Genomic DNA, 19,158 nt, shown 5'->3' with positions numbered 1-19,158 from the left:
CATAAAAGACACTCAAGCACTCACATTTAACAGTCAAACTATCATTGGCAATAGTTTCGGAATGATGATATAGAAACTGAGCTGTTATTACCTGGGCTGAACGATTAATCGTTAAAAGACTGTGATCTCGATTCAAACACACACGTGTCTATTAGCTAACCCTTTACAAAATCACACAAGGAACATTCAAATCTATAGGTATGAAACAGCTTCACAAACAGCCTGTCTTTCGACACAGTATTTATATTTCTGTGTTACAAATATTCATATTATCATAGAAGAACTGGGATTAAATTTTATAGTTCGGATATAAACACTGCGATCAAAATAAATCATATTTACAAAGTATGGCGCTTCAAATAACGATTATATCGATTACATCGTTACGCCACCAGATGGCGACAAGTGACCGTTAAAAATGTATTTGACATTGAATCATTCATTCAAAAGATTCGTTTAAAAAAACACAGATTCATCCAGTAATGAAACAATCTAAGTACTGTAACTGAATCATTCATTCAATTTTTTAATTGACTGTAGCAATTAACATTTTGTCAGAGCCTGTAGTAAATTACATGTTATTTTATTTAGTTGTTTGTTTAGTAGTCTGTTCATGGGAGAATCATGATCTCCGAGCAACATCAGAAATTAATCCATATTGGCGTTTTGTTGTTCATTCAAATATAGCACATGAGACCTCTCAAATCTACCTTTGCATTTGATTATTGTGTCAGCTAAGTGTGTGTGCAAATCGTTGCATATACAGTAAAACAGTGATGCACTATATAAGGGACTAATCACACAGAATGCATTTTTTGCATTTCACTGTGCTGCCTTTCAATTGTTTTTCTATGGAAATATGTACTTAATGGACACGTTTGATTATTGTGCTCCCATCGTTTGTAGCATCTCACACATTTTTAAACGAAAAAACGCATTCTGTGCATACATCTTTTTATACAATAAAACAAAAGCTGACGTGTAAGGTGGTTTTATTGTAGATTTATTGGTGCTTTTAAAGTTATAAGTCATGTGTAGGTAAGTGAGAACAAAGTCTACTCATTCACTTCCACGCTCCTCTTTCATGGGTTAGCGACACCTCAACACTCATTTCTGGGGGTATGTAGCACTTCTGGACTTTTACTGTTTGGTGAAATGGTAGTTTAGCAGCATGGTTCCAATCCAAGCACTTGCCCCAACACTCTCCCCAGCAAACGGTTGTCAGTTCTGTATTAGAGAGTCAGCCTGCAGTGTGTTTTAGCAGGACATCACCATTCAGATCACCAGATGGTTCTTTTAACCCCTGCCCACACTGATCTCTTAACGCCCTGTGCGGCCTTCACGTCAGCCCAGTGCAGACGCGTGTTGGGCACATCGTCCTCCACTTCAGGTTCCTTACGGGCACCGAGCTGCGGTCGCGCCACCACGATGGGCAGAGGGCCCTGTTCGGCCCTGAACTCCACTACATTCAACTGCTTTTTATCAGCTAGATTCTGATGAGTCTCCTGTAGAGAGACAGGGGAGAGGAAGTCAGTTACAAGCCTGAAAAACAAAAAACAAACAAAAAAACAAAAAACAGTGATGGACAGTTTACAGGGTCCTTAGTTTCCTGTGATCATGCAAACTTAAGGTCCTAGTGAACAATGGATTAGTCTGTAGTGATCCCTCTCTCTCCCTGCACAATTCACACTTTTTCAGGGATCCAATCAGTGAGGACTCAGGATTGCATGGATTTAGCCTGAACTCTTTCCGTTTGTTTCTTTATATAGTTGCTGGTTATCAAACCCAGCTGCAGGTGAACATTAGAGCTTAAAAAAAAAAAGCATACTAAACACTTTGCTTTGATCGCACATTTGAGTAGCATTTAAGATTAAATAATTCACCTTCTGCTAGTTTATTTTAAGATAAATGACTTTAATCGAATCGGTCTGAATGAAGACAGTGATGGCATTAATGGAAGACTAATTAAAAAGTAAGTAAACAACTGTCATTTACATATTACCGCTTTGTGTCATGTCAAAATCAAACTCGAAATGGCCTGAAAACATGATGACTGCAGGGGGTTTTAGTAAGCAGCGTGGTAAAATTAAAGGTACATCTTTGTGTCTGTGAGTGAGTGACCAGTGTGTACAAGCTTGATGACTGCTGAAAATAAATTGACTATTAAAAATAAAAGCTTTATATTAGTTTATAAATAATATATATTGTTTAAATTGTTACTGCCTTTAGTTATTATTTTGGAATAAATGTAAAAATTAGTAAAAACACTAACTTGATGAAATTTATACTTGGTTTTAATAAATAGAACATTACATAGTGTAAAAACACAAAATAGAATTGTATTTGGTCTCTCGTTTTATGTAATGTTAACTTAAAATTGTGTAACAGGGACATAAATGAGGACCACTGATGTAAATGTTTTAATATTTAGACCACTTCTATTATTGATTAAAATCAATGTGGAGAGAGAGTTTCAACAAGTATAGCAAAAAGCGTTTATAAAAAATTGCCTACCATACCTTTAATTCCATTACTGGAACCTTGTCCAGTGCATTTGCAAATTTCAAACCTTTATTTAAAGGGTTAGTTCACCCAAAAATGAAAATTCTGTCATTTATTACTCACTCTCATGGCGTTCTACACCCGTAAGACCTTCGTTAATCTTCGGAACACAAATTAAGATATTTTTGTTGAAATCCGATGGCTCAGTGAGGCCTCCATAGCCAGCAATGACATTTCCTCTCTCAAGATCCATAAAGGTACTAAAAACATATTTAAATCAGATCTTGTGAGTACAGTGGTTCAATATTAATACTATAAAGCGACGAGAATATTTTTGGTGCGCCAAAAAAAATAAAATAACGACTTATATAGTGATGGCCGATTTCAAAACTGCTTCAGGAAGCTTCAGAGCGTTATGAATCAGCGTGTCGAATCATGATTCATGATTTATGAATCAAATATTCATAAAACCATCCAACCGTTTACCAGTACTGAGTAATGTTGGACCTCACCCTATTTTTATACATGTTTATTTAAAATTATGATGTCGACATGGTTGAAACTGCCCTAGAAGAGAGAGGACACTCCTTGTCCTTATCAACTGTTTCTATAGGCTACACCAATAATTTATATATTGCCACACTGTTAACTCTTTTTGACTCCAACTTTATTCACTCAGTAGCCAAACATATTTCCTTCCACAAGTAGGCTACTTATAAGTCGAATTAAGTGTATTTGCGAACACCTGAGCTGACTGACCTGTTCAGTATTACTTAACCCGTTGCCACACTGCATCCACATACACATACACAAAACCCGCGTTCCTCAACATCACAGCCCGCTCAGTGAAAGTGGAGCGGCACGCTGCTCTCCTCACATAGGGTGTGTCCATACAGAGCAGGTTTTTCAGGTCTCCGGGGACATTGAAAAGACGCGGCCGTGGCTCCGTTACTCCAGTCATTCCTCTAGCGGATAGCGGGAGCGCGACAATGGCAGCGGTCACACAGCAGATGTCGAGTCTGCCCAGCGGATTCCGGATCTGTACCACTGCACCGGACATACTCTACCTGCCCGAACTGGTGCGTGAACGGAACATTTAATGCTAAAAAAAAATTGGTTTATCATAGTTTTATCCAGTTATTGTAAAATATCAGATTAGTATGGGACCCCTTAAACCGCGTAAGAAGCTTTCAGAATATTTTTATCATTTTGCTTCGTCATATTTATTTCTACATCTTTTTTATTTTTATATTTTTGCGTAACCTATTTATTTTTACGTTTACTTATTTTAATATTTGAAGAAAAGGATAATGGAAAAAATTAGGAAAGCGAAACGTGTAAAAAAATAGCAATCCACTTTATTTTTATTTTATTTTTTTCTTCTTTTTTTTAGGGATTCCACTCTTAGTCTTGGCGGAAATTATGGGCGGTAAAATAATTCAGTTTGCGGGGATAAATATTTCAATATTTAGTCTATAGCCTACAGATCCAGGTCAAATTTGATACGTTATATGTTTTCAAAACAGCAGCCTATTATTGGTGGTTCACCTCATTTCGTTTTATTTATAGCCTATTAAATAGGAGAGAACTTTTAACTACATTTTAACATTTTAACCAATTTTTATTAGAATTTTATTATATTCTTATATATAATTATATATAATTATTTTTTTCATATTTTTACTATACTGTAATTGAATGCGGGTTTCTGGTGACATGAGGTCTCAGCCCAGCACCTCCACAACAGCAGCATTTGACACCGAGGTTAATGAGGGACACACACATACGCCTGAATTCACCTGTAACGGTGGCTCAAAGAATGGTGTTTGAAAAGAGGGAGTTTGTTTTGTGGTTCTTGTCTGAGCTCAGTTGAAGCTTTGAAGGACATGAATGTGAGTTCAGGTCATGTAGCCTATCAGTTGCTCAAATGAAAGGCGAGATGAGTTTATGTGAGTTTGGAGATTTAGTTTAAGAGACAGAGAACAGAAGGTGAGTTTGCATGCTTTTCCATCAATTCTTCTCAGTCACTGTTACAGTTGGCCATTTAGATCATTTTAGATTTGGTAAACATCTCTTTCTCTCTCTCTCTCTCTCTCTCTCTCTCTCTCTCTCTCTCTCTCTCTCTCTGACTAGTTTATTTAGGCTACTTGTGGCTACTTAAATATCATGACCTCTAAATGGCATAGTGCCCGTTTGTGTGTATTTGATTCTTGTCGTGAGAGTAAATTAATCCATAATCCATTGGTGTGAAAGAGAGAGAGAGAGAGAGAGAGAGAGAGAGAGAGAGAGAGAGAGAGAGTAATGCATGAATAATGTGTTATCGTAAGAGGAACGGTCACATCGCATGTTTAGGTTTGTCTTTGTTCAGAATATTATTGTTTGCACAGTCTGTCATTATGACAAAATAAAAACTATTTATTTATTTATTTAGAGATAAAAAAAAAAACTAGCCTAAATAAATACATGGACCAAATGCACAGTCAGTCTGTCATTGTCACAAAATAAGCATTAGTTTAGTCTAGCTATTTATGCATTTTTAAAATTTATTAGTGATTAAAAAAATACCAGATACATAATGCAGTCAGCCTGTCATTATCACAAAATAAACATTTGCTTATTTATGTAGCCTATATTTTTTATATTTAGAGATTAAAAAGAAAACCAAAATGCGTAGGCTAAATATACGTGGACATGAAATATTGATTTGAGTTTAAATAATTTTATAATCTTATCTGTATCTTAAATCTTCTGCTAAAAAAATCTGTTAAGCTACAATACAAAACAATCAGCCTATCAACAAGACGAACATTGCAACAATATTACAGTAATATCAAAGATGAGTCATCTGATGTCATTTTTACTACAACCGATAAATGAGATACTAGCGCCAGTTGCGTTTATGAAAGTAGCATGTACAAACGGTGATATAGGGCTGCGTTCCAATCCAAATTTTTATGCCCTTCACTCGCTATCTTCCATCCGTCTCGTGTACTCGGATGTGCGTCATTGCTTGCGTTGCATGAGTGCCCACTACTGGCGGAACTTATGTCTGTTCATTGTTTGATGCATTAGGCTATAATAATAATAATAATAATAATAATAATAAAAAACTACTGGCGGAATTCGTGCATAAGGTTTAAATGGAACATACTAAGCCCTTGATCACTTGGAATTCACCATGGCTGATTTATTATTTAAAAACCTTTTTTACTTATGAATTTGTTTAATGCACCATTCTATATGCATATAAGTTGTTAGAGAAAATCCTATAAGCGGTTGGAGAAAAAAAAAATTACACAAACGAAAAAGAAATCAATAGTATAAACTTTGACTGTGAACATAAGGTAGCTACAAGTATTATGTGTTTAAATCTCAATATAATATATTATACATTATTATGTGATTCATTCTCAAAATAATTAATAGGCCTATATCATACACTTCAGTTAAGCGTGATCAGTTGTGACGTCACAATAAAGTTGAATTGTGGGATATAGAGCTGCTTGAAGTGCACATCGGAGTAGACTTGCTCCCTCTGTCAAAATCGAGGGGACGAGGGTCTGTCCATATAAACTTCCCTCCTCCACTTCATGAAGTGGAATGCACTTCAAAATGGCGGCAGGGTTTCCCCCGAGGGGAAGTGCTTAGGGAAGTTTGCGAGTGCATGTCTAAAAGTGGGGTGGAACGCAGCCTGGGAGTGGGTGATATCAAAGTCCCGTTAAGAGTTAAAGTGTTATTCTATAGTCTTTGGTGATATGCTATGGATGACGTTGGAAATTAGATGCAGCGATTAACCAATCAGAACTGAGTATTCCAGAGCACTATATATATTTGTTATTCATTGATGATGATGTATAGGACATTAAAGTACTGCAAGAGCGATTCGAAAGCATACAGACCCGTCTGCTCTCTAATCGCTCTCACTGTACTTTGATGCCATACACCAATCGGTCTGCGCAGTGCCTCAAGTCGAACACACCTACTGATTCACGACCTAGGGAAGCTAGAGAGCTGATTGAGACACAGCCTCAGACGTGAGACTAGAGTAACTCTTGGGGCTTGTGTTGTGTACATGTTGTGTTATGTGGAGTGAGTTTATCATTAACATGTGTGGTAATGAGAATGAGTGTGTTAACCGGCTAATTATCTAAACTGAAAGGTCTAGTCTGGTTATTTGGTTGGTTGCACTATGGGTATGCGCAAATTACAATACTGAGTTTGCATGTGTTTGTGTTTGTTTTTTACAGGTATTTGGAGGGTTAGTATGGATCCTGGTGGCGTCCACACTTATTCAACCAAACAACCCTCAGGGATGGGTGATGTTTGTATCAGTCTTCTGCTTTGTGATGACCTTCCTCTGGCTCATCATCTTCGCCTGCGGAGGGCACAAAAACAGCAGCGGCTGGGCTACAGCGGTGAGCAGAGAACAAATTATAGTGTCTCTGTGTGTGTGTGTGTGTGTGTGTGTGCGTGTGTGCGATTAGCGCCTCTAAGAAATTTTTAATGGGGTGGCCAGAACGAGGCTGAATCCAGCTTCTTATTCTCAGCTTCTTATTGACGCTGTCCGGTCCACCTTAAAAGACGCGATGCTTCCGCGTTTGTAGCTTCTTATTCACGCTGAACTTAGGGACAGTGCGGTTTTCTTTTTCGCGTTTTTTTAAGGGATTTTGTTGCTTTTTGTGTCTATTTTCAGAATTAAAGGAAAATAAACTATTTTGAAATGCAAATAACACTGATATATCAGTGAAAATAGACTGCAAAAAATATAAAGGCACATAAAATATAATTATAGTATTCTTTGTTTATTGAACGTCATCAGCTCAACTTAAAGGACCGTGTGATTTTTCTTTTATTCACGCTTTTTAGGGACCATGTTATTATTGTCTATTTTCAGAAAAAAATAATAAACTATTCTGAAACGTAAATAACACCGAAATATTAGTGAAAATTACTGTTAAATTACAAAGGTATATAAAAAACAATTACATCATTCTTATTGCATGTTGTCCTTTGAATGCATTAATGAATCAATTGAATAAAAAAAGTAATTTAAGCAAATATTACAGATTTCAATATCACAAGTCAAGGCAAGTCAAGTCACCTTTATTTATATAGCGCTTTTTACAATGTAGATTGTGTCAAAGCAGCTTTACATTGATAACTGGTACATTGTTTGGCTGCACAGCAGCTCTTAAAGAATAGTGTCAATGCAGGCAGATCAAAGCACTGTTGAATATCAAATGTCAAGTCAAGTGTCCCCAACTAAGCAAGCCAGAGGCGACAGCGACAAGGAACCCAAACTCCATCAGGTGACATTAGGTGGCAGACAAGTGGCAAATTGGTGTTAAAATGGAGAAAAAAACCTTGGGAGAAACCAGGCTTAGTCGGGGTGCCAGTTCTCCTCTGGCCAACAGTGCTTTGTTACAATTCAGGTTGCTATCATAAGTCCAATAGGATCGCAACATTAAAAGTATTTATTTCAGTTCCATCCAACTGAGGATCGTATTGAGGATCACGCCGGTATGGACGGTTGTTGAGGAACTGTGTCGTGGCTGTCGTGTCGATGAGGCCCTCACAGTGGATGATCTAGTTGACTTAATCTCTGCTGATACGTCAGGGCTGCGTTGTGGTCGTGTCAAGGTGCAGGTCCTTGGTCTCACCTGGATACAGCCCGGATCCGGTTGACTACGGTGAACCTCGGGATAAACAGAAAGACTAATATTAGCGTAGATGCCATTCTTCTTCTGATGTAACGAGTACAAGGTACAAGGTAACTAGAGACTATACCAGCTTTCAGATGAAGGACTCCAGAACATCATCAAACATATACAGAATGATCATGTTATCATTGCTTTGCATGCACACTACTTTTGCTTAAAAGAAGTAAATACTACAATTTGTACTATCTTACAACTGTACTTTCTGATATCATCTCATAAAAGAAGACTATTGTGTTTTTGTCACATAGAAACATGAATTTGCTGTAATGCTGCTTTTGAAATATGTATAGTGAAAAGCGTTATACAAGTGAATGTGAATTGAATTCCATTGAACTGAAACTTCAAAATGGCACAGTTATGGACCCAATCTCACACTACAGTTTGGAGAGCCATCACATTGTTGGCCCATTTGGGGTGCTTGACTATCATCATTCAAATTTTTAGACATTTTTACTCTAGCGTTATGATGTTACGGACTCATGAAATTGACAAAGCGTGACAGACAGTACAGTTAGAAGAGCGATTGCATCGTTGGCCCAGTTGGGGGTGCTATATCTCAGCTAATGTTAAGGGTGCGTTAAAAGTTTCACCGAGGCCTTCTTTCCAGGGCAATTGCCTGTCACCATTCACGTGTTCAGACATTTTTACTGTAGCATTACGACGTTACGGACCCATAAATTTGACAGATTTGACAATACAGTTACAGGAGAAATTGCATTATTGGCCCAATTGGAGGCGCTATATCTCAGCTGCCTTTGAGGGTGCGTTAAAAGTTGCACTCGGGCCTTATTCCCAATGCACTTGAATGTCACCATCCAAAATTATGGACAATTTTATTGTAGCATTATGAAGTTATGGATCTATGAATTTGACAGATGTGACAAAGTAACAGGTCGAATTGCATCATTGGCCCAATTGGAGGCGCTATACCAAAAACACAATAGTCTTCTTTTATGACATGATATCAGAAAGTACAGTTGTAGTATTTACTTCTTTTAAGCAAAAGTAGTGTGCATGCAAAGCAATGATAACATGATCATTCTGTATAATCATCCATGTTTGATGATGTTCTGGAGTCCTTCATCTGAAATCTTCATAAGAGGCTGGATCCAAGCTGGAGCTGGTATAGTCTCTAGTTACCTTGTGATATTGAAATCTGTAATATTTGCTTGAATTGTTTTTTTTATTCAATTGATTCATTAATGCATTCAAAGGACAACGTGCAATAAGAATGATGTAATTGTTTTTCATATACCTTTGTAATTTAACAGTAATTTTCACTGATATTTCAGTGTTGTTTACGTTTCAGAATAGTTTATTATTTTTTTCTGAAAATAGACAATAATAACATGGTCCCTAAAAAGCGTGAATAAAAGAAAAATCACACGGTCCTTTAAGTTGAGCTTGACATGTTCAATAAACAAAGAATACTATAATTATATTTTATGTGCCTTTATATTTTTTGCGGTCTATTTTCGCATATATATCAGTGTTATTTGCATTTCAAAATAGTTTATTTTCCTTTAATTCTGAAAATAGACACAAAAAGCAACACAATCTCTTAAAAAAGCGCGAAAAAGAAAACCGCACTGTCCCTAAGTTCAGCGTGAATAAGAAGCTACAAACGCGGAAGCATCGCGTCTTTTAAGGTGGAAGAAGCTGCGAATAAGAAGCTGGATTCAGCCTCGTGTGGCCAGAAGGGGACCTTAAAAATCCCAGGGTGGCACACTAAAACATACACTGGAAAAAAGTTGTAACCTAGAATAATTTCAAGGATCTCTAACTCTCTCTATATCAAACGAACTGGCTTTGATGATGTCTTCTGTGTGCAGGACTTTATTTATCACCTTATTGCTGTAACGTTCTATCTGAGCGCCTCGGTGATCCTGGCCTATGTGACCTTGAACATGAAAGTTTATACTGCAGGTGGTACCTATCCCTTTAAGTACTATCAAATCGACATTGCAGCTGTGGTAAGCACAAAATACACACACTTTGTTGCTATCTATTGATATTGTATAGTTTTCTTTTTTTCATGCTCATTTCCTCCATTTTTATATTTAGATTAACATCATCTAATGCTCACTCAAAGTTATCCTTTAAAAATATTAATCATTCATAAACACTGTTATATGTAATCTTTAGCTAATCTAAAAATGAATGTCCATTGTTTAGTGTTCAGATGTTTGACTGATTTTTTGTCCTCTCCCCCTCAGGTGTTCTCGTATATTGCCACATTGCTTTACTTCATCCACTGCGTCCTTTCTGCTGCACGGTGGAAATCCTTCTAATCAAAGAATTCGATCAAAACGAAATCATTATGACATAAATGGAAAATAAACATTGTAAAATCACTGGGGCTGAGAAAGACGAATCTCAGGGGTCAGTCCTGAGCGCGTTCTACTCAAAAACCACAGCAATCATGATGGAATAATCCCACTTTTCATAGATTGTTTTGACCTTATTGCTTCTGTAATGATTATGCTTTCTTATATTTGGGAGGAGGGAAACTTTTATAAAATGGTATCTGTACTAGAAAGATGACGCTCAGTGTCGATGCAGATGAAGAAACAACATGGGTTTTTGTATACTTCTTGTATCTTTGTAACAGATAAATCAATTTTTGTATATTTAGCTACTAAACAAAATAAACATAATATTTTAATAAAAGAATATGAACTACACAGAATTACATGTGTAATTAATTCCTGAGTCTGATTGTGTACGGCCTTGTAAATATGACTATATAGATTATACATTTTCATTCAGGCAAATATGTCAATTACAGTCTCAATATTTACTGATGTTGAATGCATTTCTTGCATGTGAGAGAAAAGCTTTTCAGAGTAGTATTTAAGTGTCTGAACTTTCTAGTAATGTAGGGAAAGTCCCACATCCAGCTGGTGTGTGTAGCTGAACCCTATAGGGTATACTCTTTCACACACAATCAATGCAGTTGACCTCAAGGTAGGCAAGTCCCAGTAAGAATGTTGTATTGTATGAATAAAATAAAGCAAGCAAGCTGATAAATTGGATTAAAAAAAGAGAGAGAAGAATACACATTTAAAATATGTAAAAAAAAATAAAATAAAATAAGAAGTCCTGGTGAAGGACATACTCTGAGAATCCAGATATCACAGAGAAAATATGCATTTTAACATAAAAGACACTCAAGCACTCACATTTAACAGTCAAACTATCATTGGCAATAGTTTCGGAATGATGATATAGAAACTGAGCTGTTATTACCTGGGCTGAACGATTAATCGTTAAAAGACTGTGATCTCGATTCAAACACACACGTGTCTATTAGCTAACCCTTTACAAAATCACACAAGGAACATTCAAATCTATAGGTATGAAACAGCTTCACAAACAGCCTGTCTTTCGACACAGTATTTATATTTCTGTGTTACAAATATTCATATTATCATAGAAGAACTGGGATTAAATTTTATAGTTCGGATATAAACACTGCGATCAAAATAAATCATATTTACAAAGTATGGCGCTTCAAATAACGATTATATCGATTACATCGTTACGCCACCAGATGGCGACAAGTGACTGTTAAAAATGTATTTGACATTGAATCATTCATTCAAAAGATTCGTTTAAAAAAACACAGATTCATCCAGTAATGAAACAATCTAAGTACTGTAACTGAATCATTCATTCAATTTTTTAATTGACTGTAGCAATTAACATTTTGTCAGAGCCTGTAGTAAATTACATGTTATTTTATTTAGTTGTTTGTTTAGTAGTCTGTTCATGGGAGAATCATGATCTCCGAGCAACATCAGAAATTAATCCATATTGGCGTTTTGTTGTTCATTCAAATAAAGCACATGAGACCTCTCAAATCTACCTTTGCATTTGATTATTGTGTCAGCTAAGTGTGTGTGCAAATCGTTGCATATAGAGTAAAACAGTGATGAACTATATAAGGGACTAATCACACAGAATGCATTTTTTGCATTTCACTGTGCTGCCTCTCAATTGTTTTTCTATGGAAATATGTACTTAATGGACACGTTTGATTATTGTGCTCCCATTGTTTGTAGCATCTCACACATTTTTAAACGAAAAAACGCATTCTGTGCATACATCTTTTTATACAATAAAACAAAAGCTGACGTGTAAGGTGGTTTTATTGTAGATTTATTGGTGCTTTTAAAGTTATAAGTCATGTGTAGGTAAGTGAGAACAAAGTCTACTCATTCACTTCCACGCTCCTCTTTCATGGGTTAGCGACACATCAACACTCATTTCTGGGGGTATGTAGCACTTCTGGACTTTTACTGTTTGGTGAAATGGTAGTTTAGCAGCATGGTTCCAATCCAAGCACTTGCCCCAACACTCTCCCCAGCAAACGGTTGTCAGTTCTGTATTAGAGAGTCAGCCTGCAGTGTGTTTTAGCAGGACATCACCATTCAGATCACCAGATGGTTCTTTTAACCCCTGCCCACACTGATCTCTTAACGCCCTGTGCGGCCTTCACGTCAGCCCAGTGCAGACGCGTGTTGGGCACATCGTCCTCCACTTCAGGTTCCTTACGGGCACCGAGCTGCGGTCGCGCCACCACGATGGGCAGAGGGCCCTGTTCGGCCCTGAACTCCACTACATTCAGCTGCTTTTTATCAGCTAGATTCTGATGAGTCTCCTGTAGAGAGACAGGGGAGAGGAAGTCAGTTACAAGCCTGAAAAACAAAAAACAAACAAAAAAACAAAAAACAGTGATGGACAGTTTACAGGGTCCTTAGTTTCCTGTGATCATGCAAACTTAAGGTCCAAGTGAACAATGGATTAGTCTGTAGTGATCCCTCTCTCTCCCTGCACAATTCACACTTTTTCTGGGATCCAATCAGTGAGGACTCAGGATTGCAGTGATGACTGGAATTACATGGATTTAGCCTGAACTCTTTCCGTTTGTTTCTTTATATAGTTGCTGGTTATCAAACCCAGCTACAGGTGCAGGTGAACATTAGAGCTTTAAAAAAAAAAAAGTATACTAATACTTTTTTGCTTTGATCGCACATTTGAGTAGCATTTCAGATTAAATAATTCACCTTCTGCTAGTTTATTTTAAGATAAATTACTTTAAAATGACTGCACAATAACATCTTGTTGTGAGAGCTTACACAGTTTTAAATAGATGACTGGCGCCACCACTTCAGTATGTTCCTGGAACAACATTCCCATCAACCATCAATCTGATTTTAGTGTTAGAGTAAAGAATGGAGTAGGGGCTTGAACAACATTGTTATTTACCCATAATACGTTTCTGACTTTAGAGGTAATTAATGGTTGGGGTAGGGATAGGGGGTAGTACTAGGGCTATCATGACATCAAAATTTCATTAGTCAATATCCATAATTACTAGGGGTGTGACGAGATCTCGTGCCATTTCTCGTTGAGATGAAAAGCTGTCTCGTGATATTGCCATGATAGAGTGTGAGGGTGAAATTAGGATAGAATATGCCACTGCTACATTTACATTATGCCTTCACTGTCAATTTGCTTTTTATAGAAATAAAAACCATTAATTCAGTTGGATAACGATCGCTTCAATTTCATCCAGCTCATCCAACACAAGCAGCAGAGTCGTATGTAGTGCAGCAGGAATAAGAGTTCACTGATCACATGACGAGAGTAAGTGACAAGATGACTGACAAGACCATAGCGGAGGATTCATTGCTCAACAGAGCCTAAGCATCTGACAAATGTCTCATCTTGTAGAATGCACGCTCAGCACCGCCACTCCCTATTCACAAAGTGCTCGCGATTGCGAAAGTAAAACATTTCAATACCCTGCATTTTGAAAGTGGCTCCCTGATGCAAATATCTCCCAATATGAAGACTATCTTAGGCTGGGCTGTGTAGGTCAAAAGTTGTAGAAGCTCATAAATTATGTAAAGTTCTAAGGTCTGAAGAGACTCATATGAAATCATACATGAGAGAAACCAGTCAGTTGAGTTTATGGCAAAACCTTTTACAGTGCTTGAGTATTGTTATCTTTTACTGCATATGATAATTCATACTCAGAAAGTAGAACTGAAATGACATTCATTACAAGATGATTAGTTAAAACATTTCAAATGCACCTGCAGACTATTTATCTAGTCATGTATTTCATCATTGAGGATTTCTTAAAAATACTGTGTAAAAATCTTGTTTCGTTTTTGTGAACGCAATCTTGTGTCTTGTCTAGTGAGCTAACCATCTCATCACACCTGTAACATTTACCAGTTAAATCTCAGCAATCTACACAACAGAAAAAACAAATATGTTATTGAACACACTTTATTTAAACCAGCTAAATATTAACATAAAATTTCAACAATGGCGTGCAAGTATTTTTCATTAAGTAGATACTGCTATTATTTAAGCAAATAGTTAATAGTCTACCAAAGATGTTGATGCAGGTAAACATCATACTTGGCAAAATCACGGTCACTACATCAAAACAAGCCACTGAGACATGTACAAGGACTGATCTGATAGGCTATGGTACTGTTGTAATCTCTCACCTGATTGGCCAGGCCATGGAAGAGAGCCCTGGTGATGTTGAGGAGGTTGACCGAACCTTCTACTTTTGCGTACATATCCTCTATCCCAATCAGTTTACAGAGAGTGATCACCGCCCGATGACAATGCAGACCATAACCTGATAGAGAGGGAAAACAACAAAGGGAGAAGGTAAAGATCTTTTTTTTATTAAAGTTTTTTATTCAGTCTTTTACTTTCGAACACAAATTTCAGTCAAGACATTTAGTCAATACTGTCATGTTCATTAATTTCAGGTAATTTTACTCAGACTTAAATAATTTTCACAATTTAATTAAAGAAAATAACATTTAAATATTTAGTCCACCCAAAATGAAAATTCTGTCATCATTTACTCATCCTCATTTTGCTCTATGACTATCTTTCTATTGTGAAGCATAAGAGAAGATATTTTGAAGAATGTTAGTAACCAAACAGTTTTGGTTCCCATTGATTTCCATTGTATTTTTGTCCATACAGTGGAAGTCAACAGGAAAAAATATAGTCATACAGGTTTGGAATGACATGAGAACAATATTAGACACACATTACAAGACAAAGTGAGTCTACAGATGAAAGGTGGCAGATCATGTTCTCTGTGAGCTCCCAGAGTTGGTCCAATCATGGTCCAAATCAACTGCCCGGCAGGTTTTATAACTTAGGTGTTAGAGGTGAAACGTGGACTCTGAGGAATTGAGTCACATCAGAGCTGAACTCTAATATGAACATCATAATTTCTGGAATGTCTGGAATGATTTAAATCAATTGTGGCTCAGACTAGGCATGAAAGGAAATCTGATACTGTAGGTGGGTACTGTTCTAGAAGACATTTACGTGACAGTTTGAAATGAGACAAAGTTTTTTTTTTAAATTGCCATTTTTGCACTTAATGTAAGTGATGCACAGTCACAAAAATCAGAGATCGCCCCTCTAAAAATCCAAAGTGGACACAGTAGATGTATGCAACTACTAGACTTAAAAGCAAGTAAACGAGTCCTAACTGATCTACAGAAACATGAAACAAAGTTTTGGATCTGGAAATGTTATGCATGTATGCAGAAACACAACCCTGCAGATTCTCTTATTTGAAACAAATCATACAGCAAAACACGGTGTGTGAGAGTGAGTGTGAGATCAGGCCAGTTACCTTTGTTCTGTTTCTTCATTCTGAGCGTGGTCCTTTTAAACTTGGACTCAATGTCATGATATACTGCAGATGAGGATGAAAAGATGGACATTAACAACACATAGGAGAAGGCCGAAATCTAAATGTCATATGAAACTTTCTCTCTCGAGTATAACTCTCTCATTCAATACTGTTCAAAAGTTTGGAATCAGTAAGATTTTTAATGTTTTGGAAAGAAGTTTCTTATGCTCACCAAGGCTGATTAAATACAGTAAAAACAGCAATATTGTGAAATACTATTACAATTTAAAATGACGGTTTTCTATTTCACTTACAATACATTTTAAAATGTAATTTATTCCTGTGATGCAAAGCTGAATTTTCAGCAGCCATTATTCCAGTCTTTAGTGTCATATGATCCTTCAGAAATCATTCTAAAATGCTGTTGAACACAGTTGTGCTGCTTAATATTTTTGTGGAAACCATGATATATTTTTTTTTCAGGATCTCAAAAGAACAGAATCTATTTGAAATAGAAATCTTTTGTAATATTATAAATGTATCTACTGGTACTTTTGATCAATTTGATGCATTCTTGTTGAATATTCATATTTCTTTAATAAAAAATTTTTACTGACCCCAAACTTTTGAACGGTAGTGTATATAAATGCAATGTAATTTCAGTAAATTACTCAGAAAATATGGCTGAGGATGAATGTAAAAAATATTTTTAGTAAATAGAAGTTTTCAATATATCTCTGAAATCAAAAGCATTTTTACAATTTATTTTAATCAGAGGCATTATTGTAAATTTGATTCAAAGTAAAAAGTGAATATTAATATTAATGATGCAAAATTAATATTAATTAATTCCTTCTCTCAATCCTTCTCTCAAACTGCACAAGAGCACATATATAGAGGAGATTTACAATGTCTGTTTGTTATACGATAGTGAGTGACGCACGTGTGTAACACTTGCACGCACACACAGAATAGAGTGCGACTCACTGGTATGGTTGTTGTATCTCTCAATGTAGTAGAGATAATGCATGGCTCGGTTCTTTGCCTGTAAAACAAAGCGGTGTGTTTAATGTCAAGATGATTTCACTGTAACCTGATTTGGTGGCTCTAACACAGATGCTTAAGGTTAATATCTTATAAGTGTGTCATGGGAACTGAGGAGTTATTGAGCTCACAGCCCTGTTCTGTCATTATTGTGCCCTTAAGCAAGTCATTTAACCTCAGGTTGTTTCAGGGGGGAATTGTGCCTGCAATAAGTGTCCGTTTTGTGACTTTGGGTGAGCGTGAATTAATGTATGCATGTCATGCAGTGGCTTACTTTTCTAAGTGCGGTGTTCTTGTCTGCTGCTTTCCCCAGTGCAAACCCTGCAGAGAAGCAGAGAACAAAACAGCTAATCGACACTGATTATGGCCATTGTATTTTTCCCAGCCACATATTAAACTACTGCATTGTTTAATATACTCCAGACTTCAGATATGAAAAAGTGCATATTTTCCCCAGTGCAAACCCTGCAGAGAAGCAGAGAACAAGCACCTTCCCAAGTTTAAAGTTGCTGTATAGACTAGCAATAATAGAAAGATAAAAAAATATGCAAAATACATTCATGGTAAAAAAAATAATAAGCCATATACTGTGATATACAGTCAAACCAAAATTTATTCAGACACCTTTCACACATTATCTCAGTTTATTCACTATAGTTTAAAAAAAAATGGTAATAAAAATATGACAAGATTTCAAAGTTAAACTGTCAGAAAAAAATTAATCTTAATTATGTCAGATAACACTTGGTCAGGTCAGACAAAACATGGTCAGGTCAAAGTGTCTGAATAATTTTTGGTCCCAAATTGTTATCAATTTTACTGGTAGACCACTGTAGGAAGAATTTTTGGATATAATATGTCACAGTTTACTTTATTTTGCTATCCTCACTTACATAAATGAACTATAGTGTCCTGCACCCACTAGTAAAAATAAACAATTGCATCTAGTGTCTGAATAATTTTTGGTTTGACTCTCTCTCTCTCTCTCTCTATATATATATATATATATATAATTATTATTACTATTATTCCTAATACAATAATAATAAAGTTTTATTTTTATAAATTGTCATTATTATTATTATTATTATTATTATTATGTTTTTGTTTATAAATCATCATTATAATTTTTATGATCTGGATTGCTGTGATATTTTCATATGAGTGAATTTATTACTAAAAATGCTGAAAATAACAACAATAAAAACACGTATACAAGATCTGAATCTAGTTTAAGGCATTCAGCCTTTAGAAAATCATCATTAGAGGTGCACATGTCCAGATTTACCTGCGACTCCATTTCCATTGCCCACAGCGACCAGAGCACTGATGGATCTCTTCCTACTCTCTTTGGCTGTGACGTTAAACACGCTCTTGACCTGTCAATCAAATGACAAATGTCACATTATGATTGCCAATAACTGCAGGGGATCAATTTCTGTATGTGTACTTCCTTAAAGCAACCAGCAGGAGGCAGTACAAACCTATTGGAAAAGTCTTGTATGCTCCATTGAAACTTCACTACACACTCTCTCTCTCTCTCTCTCTCTCTCTCTCTCTCTCTCTCTCTCTCACACGTATATGTGGTTTACGGGGACTCTCCATAGACGTAATGGTTTTTATACTGTACAAACTGTACATTCTATCCCCCTACACTACCCCTACTCCTAAAGTTACCCATTACAGAAAACTGTCTATAGTCTACACATTTGTGTCCTCATAAACCATGTATACAAGAACACACAGACACAGACAGAGAGAGAGAGAATCACACACACTCTCTCTAGGCTGCAGATATGTGTGTAATTGCATAGTATAAAGTACTTATACAGAATAAAAGTATTCTTGCTCCTGCTCCTTACTGAAATCAGTTATGTAACGTTTGCTGTAGGAGTATTATTGATATGATGAGATCTTTGTGCTGAAAGAAAAAGCCACCCACTGGCAAGAACTAAACATGTTCAGAGGAAGTTACAAGGTGGATTTCAGACTGTTCAAAGAGCTCAAGCACAAAAGTTATATAGCTGATTATGTTTTAAAGCAGCCGTCAGCAACCTTTTGAAGTGCCATATCTTATTTCATTATTATATTCGTGTGTCGAGTCATACTCTTATTCTGCAGAACCATGCATGCGGTAGTGTCTCCTCTTTTTTTTTTTTTTTTTTTTTTTTTTATATATAAAGTATTTTTCTGACAACA

The 19,158-nt window shown here is 36.3% G+C and overlaps 2 protein-coding genes across 3 annotated transcripts in view; one reads left to right on the top strand and one right to left on the bottom strand.

Moving 5' to 3' along the window:
• Nucleotides 1-986: 986 nt before the first annotated feature.
• The window catches only part of mrps5 (mitochondrial ribosomal protein S5), a 37,643-nt gene continuing 19,471 nt past the window's right edge, over nt 987-19,158 (bottom strand). The window contains exons 6-11 of one of the 2 annotated variants that reach the window (XM_051868314.1): nt 18,248-18,338; nt 17,234-17,280; nt 16,903-16,960; nt 15,916-15,978; nt 14,753-14,889; nt 987-1,505 (exon numbers count right to left, since the gene is read on the bottom strand). In XM_051868314.1, coding sequence (XP_051724274.1) covers nt 1,281-1,505; nt 14,753-14,889; nt 15,916-15,978; nt 16,903-16,960; nt 17,234-17,280; nt 18,248-18,338 — 621 coding nt within the window. In that variant the 3' untranslated portion in view covers nt 987-1,280. Of the gene's footprint in view, nt 1,506-12,367; nt 12,886-14,752; nt 14,890-15,915; nt 15,979-16,902; nt 16,961-17,233; nt 17,281-18,247; nt 18,339-19,158 lie in introns of those variants that run through there. The other variant, XM_051868313.1, reaches the window with a different exon arrangement.
• On the top strand, nt 3,333-10,911 carry LOC127498688 (myelin and lymphocyte protein-like). The gene is made up of 4 exons (XM_051868317.1): nt 3,333-3,581; nt 6,750-6,917; nt 10,055-10,195; nt 10,439-10,911. The coding sequence occupies exons 1-4, from the start codon at nt 3,492-3,494 to the stop codon at nt 10,511-10,513; spliced, it is 474 nt and encodes a 157-aa protein (XP_051724277.1). The 5' UTR covers nt 3,333-3,491; the 3' UTR covers nt 10,514-10,911.

This window comes from Ctenopharyngodon idella, chromosome 17 (assembly GCF_019924925.1).
Source record: "Ctenopharyngodon idella isolate HZGC_01 chromosome 17, HZGC01, whole genome shotgun sequence".
NCBI classification, from domain to species: domain Eukaryota; kingdom Metazoa; phylum Chordata; class Actinopteri; order Cypriniformes; family Xenocyprididae; genus Ctenopharyngodon; species Ctenopharyngodon idella.
This window is presented reverse-complemented; position numbering and strand designations above follow the sequence as displayed.